Raw genomic sequence first — 22,568 nt, 5'->3', positions numbered from 1 at the left:
CTTAAATATATTGCTAACAATTTGATCCATACATTTGAATGCAAATCATAAGATTATGGTTGACAGGTTTTCGACTGCTATTTCGAATATTACCTTTAGATGAGTTAATATTGTCATATGTGAACAAAACTAGACTAATTTACACAAATCAGTTTCGCAGAGGCATTGTCAGAAGGTATTTGCAAGGTGCATCGTTTCGGTTCACATATTTCAGTCCTACATCTGTTGTTCTGAAATAAGAATGAATGGTACTGTAATGAAAATTCTTTGAACATCTGCACGAAAAAAACAGACAATTAACTACTTTGTGGGTAGACACGCGTTTTTGATGATTAATTATTAAAAATAATATGTAACGGCTGAAGTTAAAGCTGCTAAGGTTTTGTTGAAGCAAGGACTGTACATGCACTTTAAAAATTTTTAAATTGCTCTCTGTTCCAAGCCAGTAGGATATCTGTACTTTCTAGTTTTTTTAAAAAAAATCTACTCTTTAGCAGAAAAATCTTTAGCGGTTTACTAAAAATCTTGGCAGAATCCTTGGAACTCATTAAAGTTTTTAATCTTTTTATTTGTTCGGCTTTGCATTTGTTCTAAATGTGCCATTCATTGCAGAAATGGATGCTTAGGGAATTTCCACTACGAATGGCTCATTTGTAATATAATATAGCAGCTCATAGCAACATTCCTTACAATAGCCCAAGTAACACACTAGGTTTTATAAGAGCAACACAGATTGGCTGGCACAAATTTCAGGCATGCCTTGGGCAAAATACAAAGAAAAAGTGTTGTTATTTTACAGCTTATTGTGGCTCTATTTGCCTTTGTTTTTCAACTTTTCTTTGTGTTATAGACCTATAGGGGGGGGCCATGCAATAAAAATATTTTCATTGTGGATATGAAAATCAAAAACATTTTTTTACCCACAAGGACAGTGACAGAAGTTCAGTGACAGAAATTATGGGGGCTTGAGGCTGGGAGCAGCTGCTTTCTCAGTTGGATATTATTTAGAAAATATGTACAACTACAAAAGTACATCATTGAATAGTGATGGGAACTCGCACTTTCTGCCCCTCCATAAACCACCGCTTCTTCAGGGTTAGCGGTCTGAAGCTCAGAGCGGCTGAAATTTGATGGTACGTGCTATTTTGACTCCCGCTCACATGAATATTTTCAACCTGGCTTGAAAAGCAAAGCTCAGGCACGTGAATAACGGGGCGTGAGGGAAGTGATGCTCACCAAACAACCCCCCCCCCCCCCAAATGTTGGAAATCCATAGAGATGGGAAAATCCCATTCCATTGCTGTTCGAAAACCCAATGATTGATTGATCACGTGCCCACCAGCCCCCCAATTTTAGGTCCCCTGGCGGATTTTGACCCATCAGGATTGCATATCAAAGGAAAAAATCCCCGTTACCCTACTTGCTAGATTGCTCCCAAAATTTCCTTATCTGCAGCGTGGAGAGTGTTATCTTTTGCACGTGAACAACTGCAACAACTAAGCTTTGAACAACAACAACTTATGAATCGCCACATGCTGGTTCTGTGTGTAGCCCACTGGTGCTGACAAGAGAGCCAAGAAAATGCCTACAGCTATCGCGAGAAACGCTTTCCTTTGGTGTATCACTGCAATATATTTATTTGCTTTCCTTTCTTTGTACTTCCAAATACCAGGTCAGTTATTGTATTATTTCTTATCTGGGGCGTCAGACCTCTATTTTGCAAAGCAGTATAGGTAATTACAAACTAACAGAATAAAATCAGAACAGCGATAAAATCATTTGTGATGAGATTATTTTTCGTGATTTAAAGGCATTTATGATGAGGTTAGTAAACGGAACAAAGGTCAACTCATTTGCATGAGAGACCGAAAAAGAGGATCAAATTTTAAATTTGAAGCCAACTGCTATCTTTCGAATTCACCTTGGAGCTAAAAGCTAATAAAGTTCACCCTGGACTAATAAAAAGGGTTAGACACCTAGATATAATCAGAAGTGTTATTCAACATATGCTTTAATATGGTATATACGTATATATACAGCTGAATCATGCTACTAAGCTAAAACCATCAAGGAGGTGTGTATGGCTCCTTTCCAATGGAACATAATTTGCCAATTATGCGATAAATAGTAGCAGATGATTTGTCGATTTCGCTACCCTCTACAGCCCCCTCTTTGAACATCGCTATGCATTGAATCTAGATTTTAGTGACATTTGATTTAATGAAAGATGGGCCATCATGCATCTGGCGAGTGAGGTACATAAAATGTCACATGCCATCACATTCCTGGATGTTTTCAGGGGGGCGGTGGTTGGCATGCCTGCTATATCTTTCCCATTAAAGCCTGAACTATTAACAAGCTGTAAACACTCACTGGCATAAGAATATTGTGGAGAGGGGAGAGCTAAAGCCCTCTAGCTCCACTGCTATCTCAGCCCTTGAACATCACTGACTTCTGTATCATTGCTAAGGTAGCAGATATCACCACAGATATTCGTCGAAAAGATATCCTACTGTTCTATCAGGCTACTTTCCATGATTATATGGTAATCACAGCATACCTCACTACATTAGGTAATGTTGTTCAATCCCATGTGGAAACACTGCAACACCTTGGAAACCGAGAGAATTACCTTTAAATTTGCCAAGTTCAACTTCCAACTGCTTTAGAAACAATCAAAACTGGTCCAACTTATCCTAGGTATGACTTTTCACCATTAAAAGGCAGTGGTGGCACCAGGGGAGGGCTAGAGGGGGCTATAGCCCCTCCATCAGAAGCATCTAGCCCCCCCATTGGAGGAAATTTTAGGTTATTGTTGGAGCAAATTTGACAAAATAAGGTATATGAAAACTGCTTATTTTAGTCATTTTAGCCTCCCTGTCGGAAGCTCTAACCCCTCTGTCGGAAAATTTCTGGTGCCACCTCTGTTAAAAGGTAAGAAAATTCAAGTGGAACTGAATATCAGTCAAACTTAGTGAAAATCTGAGTTATCCAGGGTGTGACTTAACAGGTTCAGCTGTATCCTGAATACCTGGTTGTTTTCTTTAAAAATCTTTTACCCTATCTAATGGAGGTGAGCAAGACTTCATACTGGTGTGATTTGAATGCAAGGCCAGAGGAAGTGTTTTGATTTGAAATGGAAACTTATTTTTGCCCAGAATTCCCTAAAATATAAATGGTTTTTTTAGTTTTTGACAAACATTAACTACTCTTTGCTTCCCAAAGGTCTTTATGGCAAGGATGGTCTTCTTCCTGCAAGACTTCATCTCCAACAAGGTAATTATCTTGATGTCTGGTTTTCCACCAAGTTTCCACAAAACTTGTTACTTGCAAGGTTATTTGTTGCTGTCAGTATTGAATGCAAAATTGCACAATTAAAGAAGTGCCATTCACAATACTTTGGCATCATCATTATGGTGAATGGAATGATGAAATTGATGCCCAATAAAAATCTAGTATCGCCGATTTTTCAAGGGTTTTGCATAATTACAGTATAATTTTTGAAAGTTCATGGCAATTAATGTGACATTACATCCTGAGAAACAGACTAAGTGGTAGACAGGGCTTATTAATAGGAAATATGTTCCAAAGAGCATATTTATTACTATTATTTATGACTTTAGACTTTATTGAATCTATAATGACAGCTCAAATTCCAAATATGAATACCAGTGTAACTTTACAGTGTATTTACCTAACATTATAACATTTCATCTGGGCAAATGGTAACATTAACTGAATTCTGTCTGTATCTATATTCAGAAGATGTACTTTAATTCAATGAAAATGGTTGAGGCACATGGTCTAAAATAGAGAAGTTAGTGGCCTTTGAGCTTGAAAGGTTTTTCCATCACTATAGGTTTCTGAAGTAGGCCTCTTTTATGTTCAGATTGCACAGACAATCATGAAAAATGTCATTATTGGGCTTCAGTTGGTGAATGTCAAAATAACCCACAGTGGATGTTGAAAAATTGTGAGATCAGCTGTAATGGTTGCCAAGGTAACAAACTATGTATCAACTCACATCTGAAGAGAAATCTAACCAAAAGGAAGGATTTTCATAGAAGCAGAATTTTTTCAAAGCAGAATTAAATTTCTTTCCAATGCTTAGCATGATTAGTTTTAAATTAAAGACAATTTTCTCAATTCAAAAATTTGAATCTGAATAAAGGAGAGCTTGGTTAGATATTTAAACCTGAAATTTAAAAAACCCAGAGACAATCGAATAAAGGAGAGCTTGGTTAGATATTTAAAACCTGAAATTTAAAAAACCCAGAGACAATCAAATAAAGGAGAGCTTGGTTAGATATTTAAAACCTGAAATTTAAAAAACCAAGAGACAATCAAATAGAGGAGAGCTTGGTTAGATATTTAAAACCTGAATTTTAAAAAAACCCAGAGACAATCAAATAAAGGAGAGCTTGGTTAGATATTTAAAACCTGAAATTTAAAAAACCAAGAGACAATCAAATAAAGGAGAGCTTGGTTAGATATTTAAAACCTGAATTTTAAAAAAACCCAGTGACAATCAAATTTGGATAATGTCAGTCTTTTATTGTCTCGTTAAACCTTGGAAATACAAAAATATTTCCTCAATGCATCTGCAACAAAGACCAAATGTGGGTGAGATCTAATATGAAGAATAAAAGTAATACTATAATAAAATAAGGAAAAAGAATTGAAAGTAAGGGACTAAAACAAAATAAGGCATACCTAGGGTGACATTATAACTGTTAGTGAAATGACAGTCATACCCCTTAAGGCATGGAGTAGATGTGTCAGAAGAATTTATTTTCATTAATGGTTTTGTGATATTAATATAGTTAATAAGAATGTTTTTAGATGTAAAAAGACATAAAGGTAAGTGAATAAAAATCAGTATAATTATATTTATATTCAAATGCTGAATATAGATGTATTTGAGTACATTTGTATGAACTAAGTGTCACTTTTAATGGGCAGGATATTTAACATCTAAATGATTTCCTTGCACTGAGATTATGGGAAAAAATTGAAATCATAACTTTGTTGAGCCTGATTTTTTTATGGAGTGAAAATTTAAAGAGAAATAAAAAATTTTGAAATGCAAAGTGTGAGTTATAACTGTATAATGAAATTAAATATATAAGAAATGCTTTTCATAGATAAAAACATTAATGATGGCAAAACCCCCTAATCTTTGTAAATCACCTCTGTTTATTTTCTACTCATGATAGCTTTTTTATGCATCATTAATAAAAACAATTGATTATTTAAAAGTTGAAATAATTTTGTCTTTCTTTGTTTTAAGTATTCTGTTAGAAATTTTTTGACAATGCTTTTTTTGCTTTTATCACAACATTCATATTTTGGATCATTTCCAACATATTACCGGTGCTTGTTAGCATTATGTTTTTTAGAATATTGACAATGCATCTTTCGCCTAGTGATATTTTCTCAACATTCAAGCCAAATAAATTGGATATATTTTTTTACATTCTTATTGCTTCTGCTACCAACCTAACCCATTTAATGATTTTTTCTTATTATACAGGTAAAAGATCTCTTTATGACAGCTTCTTGCAGAAGCCAACATTACTGTGGTATGCTCCAGCTCTTGGTTTATCAGTTGACACCATGATGGATCTGCTGTGTTTGACTGGCACAATTCTGGCATTTTTTATGCTCATTTGGGAAAAGCTCAGAAATTTTCTATCATTTGCAATATTATGGATGTTCTATTACTCCTTGTATCAGGTAAGAAGGCATTTTATTTTCTCTTATTCCAAATCTCTTATTCCATGTTTGTCCAAATTGTAGAAGAATAATGCTCATTTTTATCAATACAATGTGCAAAATAAGTAGTGAGAAACGTTACACTTTGAGATATTTAATTTTAATTTTCCTTTTCTTACTGCTAGGCTGGTCAGACCTTTTTATGGTTTCAATGGTTTGTTGCAGTTCCTTTTCTTCTCTTCTTTTTGTTAAGCATGATATTTGACTAGTGGTCCTGTTAGTATCTTTCAATATCAAATTTTCATAATCATTATCAATCATCTTTCAGAGCATTGCTAAATTTTCCTTTCAACTTGATTAAATTTCTTTAGATATAAAATGAAAGACATCCCATTTTTCATTCATTATTATTTCTAGCTCTTTATGGTTGATTAAAAGTAAATATTTTGTTTGTTTAATGTTTCAATAACACCTGTATTACCAGTTTTTTTAGATTTGCTTAAAGTATAATCGCTAATTTAGTGTATTTTCATTTTTCTTCTACAGGGATATTCTGCTCCTGGAAACAGGTTTTCTAACTATATTTGTTGCCTCTTGGTCATGGAGATCGTCGCATGAATGCAAGTATGCCTCAGTTTTAGGATACCTTTAAATACCATCAACTGGTTGTTTTTGTATCTGAGAGGAGATTTTCCACTGGAAATTCGGGTCAAGAGAATAGCTACTTGCAACTCTGTCTGTACATTGACACTTGATAGTCGAAATCCCTCTTTATTTGCGTAGTTTATATACATGTAACATAAGGTTGCATACTATCTCATTTTAGGCCTCGAGATGGTCTGTGCTTTTGGCTTATCAAATGGCTGATATTTCGGTTGATGTTCCAGTCTGGTGTCGTCAAATTAACCAGTGAATGTCCAACTTGGTGGGGACTGACTGCATTAAATTATCATTATGAATCCCAGGTAGGTTGCTATGAACAACACAAAAATGAGCTTTTGCTAAATGGAAATTTCGATCAAAGACAAGGGATTCCTTCTGTGCATATAGCAAAGAGTTGACAGAGATGCCAAAGGAAGCCGTGGTTTTGTGTCGTTATTAAGTGGATGTTATGACCCCTGTCAGATTCCGGTTGCTTTTGATTATTATATACAAACGACTTGGTGTCGTAAGCAAGGACCTGCGGATAGCATTTTATGTAAACCCTACTGCTTTGAACTCGATGTTACAGAACTTCAATTTTGGCAAAGTGAGCCTTTTTTCTGTAAATTCTGTTGCGGTGAGTCCCGGGGGGGGCACTTGACTAGGAAAGCGACAGGGTGTGAAGAAACCTCTTTGCACCCTGAACCTGTCCCATAAATAAAATGGCCAAAAGCATACCCTGTCCCTTAAAAGGTTTGCCAAAATATACAAGATCTCATGATATTTACCACTAGCAAATGTAACTGAAACATGTTCATGCTGGGAAAACTCTAAAAACAGAGTAAGCTGTTCTCACATATTTCTTCTTTGTGGATTTCCTTAATTTTTATGCCCTGTCCTTAAATTAGGTACAATATATAATACCCTGCTCCATAATTTTTTATTGGAAAAGGATAGCCTGTCCCGCTGCATATCCTGTTAGGTCAAGTATGGGAGTGCCCCCTCCCTTCCCCGACGCAATGAGTAAACTGTCTTAACTACTCTATTACAGAGGTTGCTTCTAAATATGAACATGTTGAGTAAATTAATTTTTGAATACTGTCTTTCCCAATGCTTCAGTTAATGTGCATCTTTCCCCGTTCTGAATTTATCTGACCTCGCTTTAACTCTAAGGAAGCTTTCGAACGTAAACTTGCATGACTAAACCCCTCCTTATTCTTAGCTTCGAGCTTTAATACGTAATTAAGCCGTGCCATGTCAAGTTTTTTAAGTGTCTTCGTCATGGCCATCAACATTGTCAAGCAGATCTTGAAATCAGTCTAAATCTCCATCTGATTTTCTTATAATTTCTTTAGATTTTAGAGTTAAGCTATGGAGTTTCCTTTAACGTTCAACGGTTTTCTCCTCCGCAGTGCATCCCAACCCAACTGGCTTGGTATGCTCATCAACTTCCAGAGTGGTTCCAGAAATTTAGCGTTGCTATGACGTATGTTTGTCTCAATTTCGTATCATCTTTACCCAGAATTCGTCATTGTCTTGCACGTAGCTCTTTCCGCCATTTTTTTGCACGTAACTTTATTCTCATTAGTTTCTCTGTAGGTGGATCATTATATTGGTTTGAGATAATGCAATTATAGAATTCTTGATAAAGTTAATTAAGTATTGCTGCAGTTGTTCAGTCTGTGAATTCCATCTGTTGATACACCTCCTATAGAATAATCTTAGTATGGCCCAAAGCATTAACAAGCAAAACCAATTAACTGTAAAAATACCCATCGAATATGCACTGTTTATTTATCATAGCATGAACTATTTCCCCGTTCACTTTTACTGTTGATATTTACTTTAAAGGACAATTAGGTCTACATAGCTAGCGCATTATTTCTAGAAACTCTCCTCATTACCACTTGAAGTCTCTATCTTTCAAAATAATTGTGATGTTGTTGAATGTTTTTTTCCTCTCAGATTTATCATCGAAATTGGAATTCCATTTCTCTTTTTCTTGCCATGGAGATCAGCAAGAATTTTCTCGTTCTTTGCTCAGGTGTGCGCATTTCGTTGCTTCAACAACATAAAATGTCATGTCTCAACTGTAATTGTGGTTATCAATTAATGTCATCATATACCTATGTGTTCTTTTTTAAAAATTTATATTTAATTCAACATACAAATTTTATACTGCGTCTATAGAAATTTTATCTATGTCCAGGTAAATATAGAACTGAAATCCCCTCAAATTACTTCTTTTGCATTTAAATGAAATATAAATCTTCGAAGATACTAGTTTTCATTCTTGTCAAATAATATCATGTGTCCTCTATGACCCTTTGGCCTTTGCCTAGTTGCCTGATGATCGCATTAAGCATGAAATTCAAAGTCGCAACTTAGAACTCACTGTTCTATTCGCCAAATAGCGTGTACAGCTCTCCCTAAATGGCATGAAGCACTTTATGACAGACCGGTAAACAATAATTTTGGTTATCATTTGCCTATATAATTTTTGTTTATTTCAATTTGTCATTACTTTTTTTAATGGATATTATCTTTCATCAGGTGCTTCTTCAAATCCTCATCATTCTCACAGGAAACTACAACTTTTTCAACCTGTTAACAATAACTTTGTGCCTTTCCCTTCTGGATGACCAGTTTTTCCTCGACAATCTGCCATCATTTGTCATTAGAGGTAAAACAACGTTTTTGTCTTATAATAACTAAGATTTTGCTTCAAAAACTTTTCAGAACGAACATTTCTTTAAGTTATTAATTAACGTTTTAATGTCCAGTTTTTGAATTCGAATTTCTTAGGGTAAAAAATGTATGTACTTGATAGGAAGTTTTTCTTCTCATCTCTTTATCCAGGGCTCGATTCTAATCTGGCCAAAGAAAGCCAGAAAAAAAAACAAGCAAGCATGTTTGTGAAAATACTTTCAATGCTGGTTAATGCGTTTCTTGGGCTCTCAGTTTTGCATTATAGTGCAAAAATGTTTAACATGAAACTCGATTCAGAGATGAACATTCTCTCAAGCACTGGTGAGTGTTTTTACGTCTCATTAATTATTAAATAGAAATATTTAGTATTTGAAGCTGTCAAGTTTTCCGAATATAGAAGTGCTCTTCAAAATTCTCTTTAAGACTGCTGTAATTAGTTTCAAGTTCTAAGATAAGAGAATCTACTTTGAATTTATGTTATCGACTAATGCACCCATCGTTTTTTATTGCTGGAGGGGCTAAAAAAGGCAAGAATAGACAATTCTTATTTGGCGAGTTTAAATTTTTTCATTTGAATTCATTAAACGTATTTGATGTTAACTCTATCAGTTACAGCATGCTAGATCGCTTAGAGTTCCTTTTTAAGAAATATTAACTAGTCAAAAGAGCATTTTTGTTTTTTTTTAACTTGCGATACTTCTTTTTGTAAACATTTCATTTTTTCTACTTTCTTTTTAAAAGTATCTGTACAATGTTAGTTTTCTGTTTTCCTACTCAAATATAATAATTTGAAGTAAATACAAGTTCAATCTTTATTGATATTAGATTTGAACAATAAAATGATTTTTACGAAGACTTATATGTCATCGATAATTTTTATAAATGCCTTTAAATTCCTTATAGTTTTATAGGCATTTTGACTATAACAATGGCTATAGAACTAAAGTGTTTTTGGAACAGTTGTGCCAAAGTACTAAGTTGTGCTTGGTCTTGTTCTCTGCCATATGATTTTCCCTATTTTTTGTAGCATTCACAAAGGCCCAGTTTTCAAATTTTTTGACCATCGCTGTTCCAGCATCCATAGGCATTGCCATTGTTTCCTTCATTTTTGAGGTCATTGTTGCCTTTTATAAGTAAGTATCCATTTAAGCTACATACCATTGTAGTGAGATATTTACAAGCCAGCATGTTAATGGGTCACTGAAGTTTTCTTCAGGCTAGTTTTTCACTTCACAACTCCTGCCACCAATTGTTATGTGGCAGTGGTGTTACCTTTGTTTAAAGCAAGCTTCAGTTGTTGTTGTTGTTTGATTTCCCATTTTATGCAAGTAACCATAACAACCTTGGCATATCTACTGTGAATAATTTTGAATACATAAGTACATGACCCAGTGGGAAGCTAAAATCGTCTCATCTGCCGTAAGCCTCTTTAGAAGCTTTGGTTTCTTCTTGATTTTTAGGAGTTTCAAGGTGAAAGATACAAAATCCAAAGCCTTATCCAGTTTGCAAACACTGCTATTTGCTGCTGTAGCGACGTGGCTGCTCTCCATTAGTCTTGTGAGTCTTTCTCTGTATCTTTGTTAATCTATGTTATTAGTGTCTAAATGATATATTTTTAAAAGGTCTAAACCTAGCGTTAGGTCTGCTTTACTTGTCATTTCTACTTCAACCTAGCAGATTAAAAAGTAGGCCTTCGTGATAAATAGACCTCTGATTTGAAATTTTTCATTTTCATCGTTTGTTTCTCGTTGTTTGCCCTTGTCTACTACTAAATGATTTTTATTATAATAGCAAGACCCATTGAATCCTGCAGAGAGCATTTGATTCAGGCAAATGCTGCAACGTTAGGAAAATCATTTTTCCTTTGCAATTATGTTCCCGTTTATTAATATTCAAATTTATCATTCTGTCTCGTGTTGAAATTTATTGTCTGCCAATTTCTAGGTACCCTACACAGACATAGAGCATGAAAGCCAGTCAAAGATTTGGCCCGTCATCCATCGCTGGTATCGCAATGTAGATCAGTATCAAGTGGCCAATGCCTACGGCCTGTTTCGAAGGTACATTAAACTTAGTATAAAACGAACATTGTGTACCAATCTTGTGTGAGTTCTTAAATGTAAAGGTTTCAGAGTAAAGGAAACAGACAGGTTTCAATGTTAATTAAGCAATCTTTCTAAACATTAAAATTTGAAATTTCCTCGTTTTATGTTATCAACACACAAAACTGCTTATTTTTCTTCACAAAGATACCTTATTTCTCCCTGAATGTTCAAGATTTATTGTTCCAGGCACTGCAAGTACCTTCGAAATGCTTTGCCATCTGGCTTCTCAGCTCTGAACTTTGACCCCTGAGTTTCGACTTATTGCCTCTAGACTTTCATTTTCGACTTACCATTTTTACAGGATTTTAATGCGTTTTCTACCTTACATTGCATAGATCATTCGTGCTTCCTATTTACTATTAGATCCAATATACCTGAGATCTTTGAAGCCGTTTCTTCCATCGCTCTACACAAGTGCACAAATCAACGTCAGGATCATTGAGGTTTATCTAGATCAGCCCCGCTGCAGTGTAACGTTTTTGTAAACAGTCTGGCAAGACAAGCTGAAACGGTCAAAATGGGCCTAATTTTAGCTAGGGTTTGTTGTCAGAATCCTGTTTGTTGATTAGTCTATACCATCGGGAGAAAAAGGTGGTGAGACATCAGCTGATAAAGGCTGGACCGATATGCTCCCCCATGCTAAGTTGTCTATTTTATCTAAACTTCACTCTTTCTTTGCTCCATTTGTTATGTTCACTGTCACCATTAGGGATTCAAAAGAAGCAAGGTTTTACTTGCCCTAGTGGGATCCGGTTCCCAACATAAGATAACTCGCTCATCATACTCAATTAATTTTATATCTCTCTACATTAGTGCCCAGTTCATTGAATTGTGCCTGTTTGATGCTACATCTTTCTTTTGGTTTTAGCATGACCGGTGTTGGGGGCCGACCTGAATTAGTGATTGAAGGAAGTGATAGCCTGGATGGTCCTTGGAAGGTGAGCTTGATAAAAACAGTAATAATAATAATAATAATAATAATAATGATAATTCATATTTATACAGGATAGGCCTTTTCAGCACAATGAAGTATGCTATCAATAAGGGTCCTGTATAAATGATATTTCTGTTCTTTATAGCAACTATTAAAACGTAAAATAAAGTGAACCAGTCTGATCAAGATTGTTATTGAATTCTAATTAAATCGCAAAAAAATTCAAAAAGGCTTAAGAATTGAGTAGGTAATTGTTTTTCGGTGCTAGATGTAAACCTCGGCAGTGTCGAGTGAAGCATGGTACAAAATATGACCAACTGTTTTATTATTTTGGGGATTTTGTTTATGCCACAGGTGGATGTGACGAAAAATTTGAATTGAGCAAATAACATTATCATTTGCTATCATGCAATAAATAGAGAAAACCAAGTACAGTTGGGCCTGAATATTGAATATTAACGACGGAATTATGTACCACTCTTCAGAGTCTCCTCTTTATTTCAAATTGAGCTTTTTAATTAATTTTACTTTGATATGAGCCTCAATCAATCAAGTTTATTGTTAATGAAATATGCCGTCATGTCTATCTTCTTATTTTTCAGGAGTACCATTTTCTCTACAAACCTGGAAAGTTGGATGGGGCGCCTTCTTTTCTAAGTATGGAGTGATTGCTTAAATGTCTCAGCTTGGGGTCGAGGCCCTGAAAATATCTAGAAAGCTGGTCGTAATAATGTATATTTTTCATGTCATTCAAATCTTGTCTAACATAGATTATAAGCTGTCTTCGCTAATGTTGTGTTCCTGTCGATGCGAACAATCATCAAACGTATCTTCGTGATTCCCTAAACACTTTATTGCAGCAAGCACGGTAAATATTTTTCCGTCCCAGCTTAGGAATACCACATCTTAGTTTGCTTCGTTTGAAAAATAATTCAGGGCTAAGGAAATGAAATCATATATTTCATTCTTTTCTGTATTCAAAATCGTAAAATCATGATATTTTATTATCAGCAATTTTTTATGTTAGTTCCTCATCAACCAAGACTTGATTGGCAGATGTGGTTCGCTGCACTTGGAAGCTACCAATACAATCCTTGGTTTATAAGCTTGATTGACAAGCTTTTAGAGAACAAGAAAGACGTAAAGGCGCTTTTAGGACAAGATCCCTTTCCAGACGATGCGCCTCGCTTCATCAAAAGTACCCTCTATTTATACCATTTCACAAAATTACCAAAGAATACAACCAGTGTCTCTGATGGCATTCAAAAGTCAAGGTTAGTGACTAAAGACATCTTTTCGAGCAAAACAACTTACTCTGATTGTGTCAATTGTATTGTAATTTAAATCATTGTATTCTGAATCTACTGTGGGATTTCATGACAGACAGACGCTGGTCAAAGAAAAATTAAGACTGGGGGAAGAAATTTAGTTTTCTGTTCAGTTATTCATGTGACCTGTTCAGGCAAATGTAGAAGGGTGCCATTCTTGTGCCAGTTTCTGCTGTTGTTCTATGAGTTCAAGCTGCTCCATTGTTTGGAGCCTTTTCATAGAGTAATAACCATCTTTTTTTAATTTTCCTGAAGTTTTTATGAAACGAAATATCAAGATGCTTGACCGGAAAAATAACTCTTGTGCTTCTTTATTGAAAGACCAAATGATAATAATAATGACAATAAGCAATATGACACAAAAGATGATTAAAATATTGAAATAACAGCATAACACAAAAGCAAGGTTTTGATAATAACACAACTTTAAAACATGATTGTGATATATTGCTGAAAACAATTTTGTGTTCGAAATTGAATAGAAAAATAAAGAATTGGTGGAGACGAACGAAACCTACCGAATACACACCACCTTTGGGGAAAGACAACAAAGATGTGAAGAGCTTCCTACGTCACCACGGCCTACTGAAGGTATTGTTGCAACATTATACTAATAAATGAATCAACATAATAATGAATGTTTGTTTATAAATGAAATAACATATAGTAAGAGAGTTGTGGATATGCCTTCCAAAAAGACTTTTTTCCTTTCTGCCACAGCAAAAGAACAAATCTCTTGTACTGTGCTCGTAACTTGCATTTGGCGCCCAACTTGCAAATTTTTGTCAGACAGCCTTGTTATTCTCTGTTTGTCTGTCGATCAGAAATTTAGCTAGCCGCACCAGTATCTCGACAATTTAATTTGGCTTTGATGACCTGCCAATCTCATTTTTATCTGGCAGCAGTTTTTTCTGCATTTCCAATGACATTTGAGAATTTATTTCTACTTCATTATTACAATCTTAACGGCTAAATTTATGTCTTGGGATATTTCTTTCCATAAATATCACCCCTGATTGCAAGTCGTTATCCTTATAAAGGGATTTCCAGACAAAAATTCTCTCTTTCGCCAATGCCGTTATTTTGTTGTTTAAGCAAAAAATTAACGAAGTATGAACCGGTTTTAACAGTGGTTTAATTAAATGGTTTTTGTCACAGGATGGTGTTTGGCCAGAGACTCCAAGTGGTTTTCTCTACGATGTTCTCATTCAACTAAGGTCAACAATTCATGGATTCGATCCTACCCTCGCTATGTTACATGTTTTAATATTGGGTATTATTCTCTCCAAATTTAAGCCCAATACCGCCAGTTAACAGAAAATGTTCAAGTTAAATACCCAAGGGCGCACGTTTTATCTAAGCAGATTTCGAAAAATAAAGTTTTTACTTCTACAATGAGAATTTTATAAACAAAATTGTTTTTTGTATGATCTCTCTTGTCAGTCTGCTTATAGTATTAAAACTCATTTCCTCGTTGCTATTTTCCTACTCGATATGCTTTTCATCTGTTTGGAATGTATTGGCATAGTTTCTGGAAGCTAATGGCGACAATAATTCAAAGAATCTTGCTCAATTCTCTGGATACCACAACCTAAAAAAGGATTGCAGTCGAATATTGGAAAGCCACTGAGATTCTGGTACCACACATACTTGCTCAATGCATAGTTTCTTATTCTTCTAGCATTTGACTGCTGGTCGATCGTCGTTTTGTTTGCTTACTATTCATGTACACTATCTATACTTCCATTCATGCTTTAGCACCACGTTAGCTTTGGAGAGCTGGGATTGGATAGATTTTATCACATGGCAAAAAACTCTTGGTCATCGCAGGCAGTTTTCCCGAGACGTAGTGTCAGCCGTGCTTGCTTTTGAATTTAGATGTGAACCGAATTTGAAAATGTTATCGTGTCTTCGAGAAATAGAAACATCGTCTTCTTGCCAGACGTCGAAGTTGAATGGGCGATCCAGCGAATAGGCGAGCCAGTATGGTAAATCAAGTGAGGACCCGGATTACCTCTGATAACACACGTAAGAAAAAGCCTGGCAAAAATTGCGAAAATGATATTGTCGATATAATTAGGTCTACCCGTATATTCGACTGACCCGCTCATCAAACTTCAATTATATAGCATTGTAATATTTTGTTTTCCCCCAAAGAACGATCGCAGCAAACCATAAATATTGGTACTCGTTTGGGAAAAGCGACACTGTAAGTTTGGAAATACAAGTGAAAGTGAGCATCCATTTCGTAAGATCTTGCCACAGGAACTACCTACACTATAAGGGACCCTTAGGGATCCCTTCTAAGGTGACAAGCTCGTTGCAATCAAGGCACCAAGGGTCGGTCTTCAATTATTCCTGATTCAAATGGCTCCTTGTAATTCCTTGTAATTAATATAGGAACATTTTGGTGGACATTATTGTGATGGTAGTCTACTTGATAACTCAGCCTTTGAATAATAGCAAAAGAGTTTCTAGAAACAGTGATTTTCTAACTTTGAAAGTGAAATTATCTTTCTGAGGTTAAGAAAGTTTTAGTTGGGCAGACTAACTGAAGAGGAAATGTTGGTTAAATTCAAACTATTGCATCCTGAGTCTCGAATCTTTAGTTGTTTATAAGTTGCAAATCAAAAATAAAAGTGACTAAGATTCAATCTACGTCCTAACTGTTATCTTCGCTCTGAAGTATAATCACTCCATCGCCCGAGCTGGCTCTGATTGCCTCCATCTCTGCTTCGAACAAGATATCATTGATTCGTTTTTTGGCGAGAACCTGAGATATTTTTGGCAACGTCCTCAATGTATCTGCAACAGTTTTACCGAAGTTTGAAAATTCGTCCTCACCAAACATGGCTGCCATCGCTGTATGCGACTCTCTTTCTGTTTGGTTTTGTGACCGTTTTCTTGGAATATTCTACGACAAATTAATAGAGTATAACTTTCGCGGTCGTCAGAATTCACAGTAAAAACAAAAAATGAACAGACGTTCCGAAAGAAAGTTGAACAATAAGAGAAGCTGTCGGTAAGTAAAATAAGAGCTTATCTTAGAGTAGTCGCAGAATAGAAACAGTCGAGTAAATTCTACAAGCAACTACCTGCTGCATTGGTGTTTCCATTTATTCTATCGTCTACTTTTCATCATTGCATTTATTTTAAATATAATAACATTCAACCTTGTAATGTAAATTTTTCTAGAAACCAGTAAATTAGTAAAACTAAAGTGAAATATAGAAAATAACAACATTTATGAAACCTGTGTATATGTCATTACTGAGCTAGATCCACTTGTGGTAGGCGAAGCAGAAATTCCAATTGGCGCCGGAGAGTGCCTTATTGCCATTTCATCATCGTGGCTTTCAAGCGACACTGTATCCATATTCGAAGGCCTTAAAGAGCAATAAAGTATTTTTCAGTTTTGCAAATTTTCATATTGTTTCAAAGGTTCTAATGTCATTGGTCGCATGTCCCATCCTTCCAAGTGTACTTTAAAGCACTGCATTGCGGTAACAGTGCAATTAAGCCCCTCTCTTGTTAGCCTCCCCACCACCCCCCCCCCCCTCGATGTGAAACTGTTAAACAAGCCCCCTCTCTATAAAAGCCCTCCCGGCGATTTATCTGACTTATCCTCTTACCTTGATGATCCTGGTAAAGATGAGGACATTTTCATTGACATACTCTGCATTTGAACCCAGTATATAATCACCTTATTCTAGTTAAAAGATGCTAGTATTAGTTATTTAATGTTTAGCAGAAAAACACAGAGAAGCATCTTGATACACTTTCTTTACCCTGGGTTCCAGAGCGTCAGTGTCGGGGAAATGGGGCGTCGAGGAAATAGAGAGCGTCAGTGTCGAAGAAATAGGGGGTTGCGGGAGAAACCCAGGGTACCCTTTCTTACACTTTTTATTAACCATCCCCCCCCCCCCCACACACACACTTCTTTCAATGCTTCTCTCTGGACAGCGCAAAATAAAGAATTCTCCCAAGGAGGGAGGAGGTAATTAATAGCTCTAACGGCTAGAGTGCTGTAAGCAGAGACTGCGCACCACTCTAAAAGTGGAGGGGCTCGATGGGTGTGACCGAAATTTTTTTGAGGCCACGCCCTCTTGAACGCCGGAAAAACGCCCCTTTTAGAAAATACTCGCTTATTTCTATTGAATTTTTATAAACAGTCTGGTTCAGAGAAGATATCAATAACTATAAAAATAGATAGAATTAGCTCAAGGTTAATAAAAAACCAAGCTAACAGAGTTAGAAAATACATCATATCAATAAACAAGATGAAACACCTAGAAAAAGAACAAAAATGGTGCCTAGTCAATGAGAACTGCTACTACATAGGAGTAAACTATCCAAAGTTGCGTTAAAGTAAACCTTCAAAAAATGTTATAGCCTTGTTATTGCCAAAAAGTGGGTGGGCTATAGCCCCTGCTAGCCCAATGGCTGCGCGGTGCTTGGCTGTAAGGGCAGAAGTTGCAATAGAGATTTGCATATATCCTAAATAAAGAGAAAAAAGAGTTTTTACCCACATGGTGATTTCTATTGGCCTGTGTTTGACAAATGGTGCTAGCCAGGTCAGCATCGCAACATATTTGTTTGCTTTTGATAGCCTTCCGTCTTCCCAATTACCCATGGAAATTTTTCTTGACTTCACGTAGCATTCACGAAGATACTTCCACTTCTTTCTTACTATTTCAACTGTGACGTTCAAATTTCGCGATATTTCCTCCCATGAATTCTGAATTCTAACTGCATCTCTATATTCTTTCGAAGACGAATCGTACAAATGGGGGTGTTTTTGGACCTCTTCAATAAGTTTTGCTTCAAAAAGGTCCATAGTATTGCTTATGAACTTCCAAAATGAAAGCTCGTATTTCAGTGTGACTGACTCGCTGTCGAGTAAGAAATGAAAGGAAGCTCCAACTAACTCCTGATTGATTTCCAATTTGTTATGACACAGAGCTGGGTTGGAATTTCCTTTCTTGGTAATTTCGCAACTACAACTGGCGCGGAATTTCATTGTGATGAATGTGTAAGTGCTTTAAGGAAACAGCTGCACGCCTAATCGTTTTGCTTAAGCAAAAGTTTACGCAGCTCAAAGCATGGTACAAACTGTTTTCATACGATTATTGACTGGCGCCAAGCTGTCTGTTCTCTAATCTTCTACGGTTTAATTTTTCTCACGCATATTTAAGCAAATTTATAAAGGCGTAGGACAATTTCTTAATACATTTTTAATAAAAGATTTCAGAAGCTGAACAAATCCCAACTTTTCGCTTCACCTTCTACGCCTCAGCAAAGCTAGAAACGTGCCAATACAAATGAAATGGACCGTGAAAACGAGTCTTTCTCCATGTTGATTGTCCGTATCCTTTGAACTTCAGCGTCATATAGTCCTTTTTGGACTATGAGGACTGGTACCCTGGGTACCAGATCAGAACCTGAGAGAGCTGGTCGAATCCACTTGTTGTCCAAACAGCTATCCCACTGAGGCTCTGGTACCCAGGATAAGTAACCTGCACCTCTGAATCCTTCTAATTAATCTTACCAAAGTGATATCGGTGGAGCACTGCCAAATGTGATTATTGATTTCCTTGCTTATAGATTCTATTTCTTAAGTTGTCAGAAGCGGTATTTGAAAGTTTTATACCATACTATTGGACAGAAAATTCCAGAACGTCCTCTGTGATGTGGAAGCTCTTTTTAAATGACATTGGCATGGTGCTAATAAAAAATATGCTCAGAGAAAATAAGTGAAAACGATTTACCTTCAGATGGACCTCTAACACCTTAGTTGAGTGCCCCTCATGTTTATTCCCTAGCCCTGGTCAGCCTGTCAGCCAATCAACCACAGGCGTCATGGAAGGGCCGGGGGGATGTTTCATTGCAAGGGGGTGGCCGACTTACTTGAAATTCCGACGGGGAGGTGTGTTTCGTGGCTTATCAAGTCTTTGAAAAATTAATTTTTATTTAAGCAAGATCTAGCAATGCTTGCTGAGATTTAAAAGAAACAGAATTGTAAATATGATTTCTTCAAAATGAAAGGAGTTGTCGAAGGAAGTTAAAAGAATAATAATACTTGGGTCATTTGTTCCCTATCTCCTTACCCCCTGTTAACGACCCCCCTCATCAATAATGCAATCAGCCAGTTTAATGGCTCTTATGAAGATCACGAAGAAGGAGCAGATGCGTAAACATACTATTTTGACAGATGTTTGAAAAACGTCAAGGCCAAAAAGTATGTAAATTTACTCTTAAAAAATCATTACAAATAACGTGCAAACTGAATTTTCCAGAGAATTGTATGAGCGAGCTTTGAACGAGTGGATTTTATCGTACGTGTAAGAATCACGGGTTTAAAATAGAGTCTAGATTGACTGTTCTACAGTGGAATGTGAAATTCATGAATGTAATATTTTTTACAATTTTCCCCTATGCATTGAACCGCGGTACCTCGAGTAACAAAACGAGTTAGTTGCGGTGAGGGGGAGGGGTGTAAATAGCATATTTTCTTAAACAAGAATGGTCCCAGGAGCAGGAGGGGCAATTTTTCCATCAGCTACTATGTTAAAGAAAGTCTGTATAACCAACTTTATTTGATTTTTGCAAGTGTAGAGAAAGGGACTTGTGTGATTGCAGATTTACTCGTAGGGTCGTCGCATTTTACAAAAAACCATACAATATTTATGCTTTGGTGTCGATAAAGGAAACCCCAACTCTTAGTGTCACTTTTAATGTGATCATCAGTCAACTGCTCAATATAATATTTATAAACGTTCAAAAGTACTTTTAATGTGATCATCAGTCAACTGCTCAATATAATATTTATAAACGTTCAAAAGTACTTTTAATGTGATCATCAGTCAACTGCTCAATATAATATTTATAAACGTTTAAAAGTACTTTTAATGTGATCATCAGTCAACTGCTCAATATAATATTTATAAACGTTTAAAAGTATCGATAATCGATAACTAATACTTTTTCAAATCCAAGTGTTTGTACCAAGAAATATTTAGCACGTGGCATTTCATGCAATATATATCACCCATAGTGAAGTAGAAAAGAAAGAGCAGCTGAAAACTTGAAAACTGTATTGACGGCAGTTTGAAGGTACTGAGGGAAGGTGCAATCTTAGTTTCCTTAATAAAGCTGCATCCCTCAATGCGTTTTTAAGGGCTCTTTTTTAGAAACAGTTTAGCATGGCCAACTATTTCATTTGGAATTTCTGCTTCGCCTACCACAAGTGGATCTAGCTCAGCAATGACATATACACATATACACATTAATGTTGTTATTTTCTATATTTCACTTTAGTTTTACTAATTTACTGGTTTCTGAAAAATTTTACATTGCAAGGTTGAATGTATTCTAATTAAAACAGGGACATGACTTTATAAGTCATTGAATGGGGTTTCCCCCTAATTACACGAGAAACATACGATTTTGTGTTCCACTCATTCTAGGCAGTTTCCGAATTTACCAAGCTTCTTACAAGTTAGCTCATTTCTCCAACCTTTTCCATATTCTGCTGTTAACATTGCCTCGGGATCGTGCGGTATCCAGATTTTTATACCCTCAAAAGAGGATTTTTTAAGAGGAAGTACATGTGTAAAATTATGGATTTTCCATTGTGATGAGTTAATTCTTATTTTGTCCTTCCCCTTTCTTCTGAACGGCCATAAGTCAATAAAATTATGGTTTAGCTTACTGTAATAAATTTTAACTTTGTTCCAGCTCTTTTTCTTTATGAAATACCCATGTTCTCTTTTTAACTTTCGCAGCATGCTTTCAAATCGGCTTGAACGCCAGAAATTTAGGTCAACAAGTATGTCGAGATCATGGTCGTAAGGCACAACAGATCTGTTTCTGTACCAGCCAATCAGCCCCCCTCCGAATAAAAAGTATCTTCCACTATACTCTTCCATTCGTTTCGCAAAATTCCGGAAAATTTCAATCACGTGTCTTCGACAACAGGGGGGCGCGTTTATCCTCGCTTTCAATTTGTTATCAAAATATGGAAGATAACCACATTTATGTGTTGAGGATGTACAGCCTCGGTAGATAGCAGTTTTGTTCGCAAAAACTATTCGTTTCACCCATTTAAAATACTTTTGTTTTGAGCAATAATCAGGAGTACCCTTCTTGAATACGATTGTCCAATTCGGCCTGTCTTTTGTCACGTCCTTGCAAACAGAATGCGTAGGGCGGTGAATGGCGGCTTTGTTTTTGTTAAAACTTCCTCCGAGTACGGGGAGCGCTTTGTCATAAGACTTCTCTATTCTTTGAATATTTTGTGGATTTCTCGGATCACTCTCCCGTTGCGTAACCTCTGCTTGGTTAGGCCAAGTTACATGGTCTCGAACTTCTTCGATGCCGTTGATGTAATTATCTAAAGTTTCGATTGATGCAATGTTGTGTTGAACGTTGCTGACGTCTTTATAATTACGCAATTCAATATAAATAATCGTAACCAACAAACATCCAACGAGGAAGAGATTGACATGATATTTTCTTAGCCTAACATAGGGCCTCCATCTTGAAAGCTTCATGACCACTGCGCCTTTGTTTGGATGCGGCCCGAGTCATTACTGCACTGCTGCGTCAACAACTTTTATTGTTAACAAATTTGAGATTCTTCGCGTGGAGTCGTTGTGTATCATGGAAACCGGCGATCATATTTCGGTTTACAATAAATAGCCATGCTCTACACCAAAAGAACAATAACATAAGCTCTAGCAGGTGGTTTTACGTTAATTTAAACCCCCCTTGAGCACAATGGCAAACAATGGCCTTGGGTAACGAATAAGAAAACAATCCAAATGCGAACAGGTTTAGGACAAGTTTCAAAGGCAATTGTGGTGTAAGAGTGAAATATTTCAACAATACAGTAATGTGCTGAGCAGGAAACGACGTTTAGGGTTTTTGAGAAATATAGCATATTTTTTAGCATTCCATCTTCTCCATAACTGCGCATGCTTAGTAACGTAAACTTTCCCATTTTAGCTAGAAAGTGTTAAGAAAGTTTTAGTGCTGAAATTAGGAAATAGCCAGGGGCGGACTGGCCAGTCGGGCTACTGGGCGATCGCCCGGTGGGCCTTCCAAATTTGTTGCAATTTTTCTTCATTTTACCAT

General features: G+C 36.2%; 3 protein-coding genes across 4 annotated transcripts; 1 reads left to right on the top strand and 2 right to left on the bottom strand.

Moving 5' to 3' along the window:
* The first annotated feature begins 1,514 nt into the window (after nucleotides 1-1,514).
* Nucleotides 1,515-14,882, top strand: LOC135691852 (lipase maturation factor 2). Of its 2 annotated transcripts, XM_065209837.2 has the most exons (19): nucleotides 1,515-1,672; nucleotides 3,226-3,276; nucleotides 3,890-4,000; nucleotides 5,534-5,736; nucleotides 5,901-5,929; nucleotides 6,262-6,339; nucleotides 6,542-6,680; nucleotides 7,770-7,843; nucleotides 8,323-8,401; nucleotides 8,911-9,040; nucleotides 9,217-9,387; nucleotides 10,094-10,199; nucleotides 10,527-10,623; nucleotides 11,011-11,126; nucleotides 12,040-12,109; nucleotides 12,708-12,762; nucleotides 13,133-13,379; nucleotides 13,916-14,024; nucleotides 14,592-14,882. In XM_065209837.2, exons 1-19 carry the CDS (start codon nucleotides 1,582-1,584, stop codon nucleotides 14,745-14,747), a joined length of 2,112 nt encoding a protein of 703 aa, XP_065065909.2. In that variant the 5' UTR covers nucleotides 1,515-1,581; the 3' UTR covers nucleotides 14,748-14,882. The 2 variants fall into 2 exon arrangements, with proteins under 2 accessions (XP_065065909.2, XP_065065910.2); XM_065209838.2 differs by lacking the exon at nucleotides 3,890-4,000.
* Nucleotides 14,883-15,846: 964 nt separating this feature from the next.
* On the bottom strand, nucleotides 15,847-19,447 carry LOC135691859 (uncharacterized). Its single transcript, XM_065209847.2, has 3 exons — nucleotides 17,963-19,447; nucleotides 16,687-16,819; nucleotides 15,847-16,347 (listed from the first exon to the last, which is right to left on the bottom strand). Exons 1-3 carry the CDS (start codon nucleotides 18,451-18,453, stop codon nucleotides 16,096-16,098), a joined length of 876 nt encoding a protein of 291 aa, XP_065065919.2. The 5' UTR covers nucleotides 18,454-19,447; the 3' UTR covers nucleotides 15,847-16,095.
* A 1,147-nt stretch (nucleotides 19,448-20,594) lies between these two features.
* LOC135691856 (uncharacterized) lies at nucleotides 20,595-22,216 on the bottom strand. The gene has a single exon (XM_089112120.1). It carries the CDS (start codon nucleotides 21,983-21,985, stop codon nucleotides 20,891-20,893), a length of 1,095 nt encoding a protein of 364 aa, XP_088968246.1. The 5' UTR covers nucleotides 21,986-22,216; the 3' UTR covers nucleotides 20,595-20,890.
* Between the last annotated feature and the right edge of the window lie 352 nt (nucleotides 22,217-22,568).

The sequence above is a fragment of the Rhopilema esculentum genome, chromosome 13, assembly GCF_057945365.1.
Source record: "Rhopilema esculentum isolate cy_ngs chromosome 13, ASM5794536v1, whole genome shotgun sequence".
NCBI classification, from domain to species: Eukaryota; Metazoa; Cnidaria; class Scyphozoa; order Rhizostomeae; family Rhizostomatidae; genus Rhopilema; species Rhopilema esculentum.
The sequence above is the reverse complement of the archived record's forward strand: the minus strand, read 5'-3'. Positions and strand labels throughout refer to the sequence as shown.

Excerpts from the sequence above, each read along its gene's own strand:
- LOC135691852 (XM_065209837.2), top strand. The coding sequence starts at position 1,582 with ATGCCTACAGCTATCGCGAGAAACGCTTTCCTTTGGTGTATCACTGCA. Across the intron at positions 9,041-9,216 it reads GCCATCATTTGTCATTAGAG|GGCTCGATTCTAATCTGGCC; the intron begins GTAAAACAACGT and ends CTCTTTATCCAG. Across the intron at positions 10,624-11,010 it reads GGCTGCTCTCCATTAGTCTT|GTACCCTACACAGACATAGA; the intron begins GTGAGTCTTTCT and ends GCCAATTTCTAG.
- LOC135691856 (XM_089112120.1), bottom strand. The coding sequence starts at position 21,985 with ATGAAGCTTTCAAGATGGAGGCCCTATGTTAGGCTAAGAAAATATCAT.
- LOC135691859 (XM_065209847.2), bottom strand. The coding sequence starts at position 18,453 with ATGAAATTCCGCGCCAGTTGTAGTTGCGAAATTACCAAGAAAGGAAAT. Across the intron at positions 16,820-17,962 it reads AGGCCAATAGAAATCACCAT|GCCTTCGAATATGGATACAG; the intron begins GTGGGTAAAAAC and ends TTGCTCTTTAAG. Across the intron at positions 16,348-16,686 it reads CAGTAATGACATATACACAG|AATATTCCAAGAAAACGGTC; the intron begins GTTTCATAAATG and ends AATTTGTCGTAG.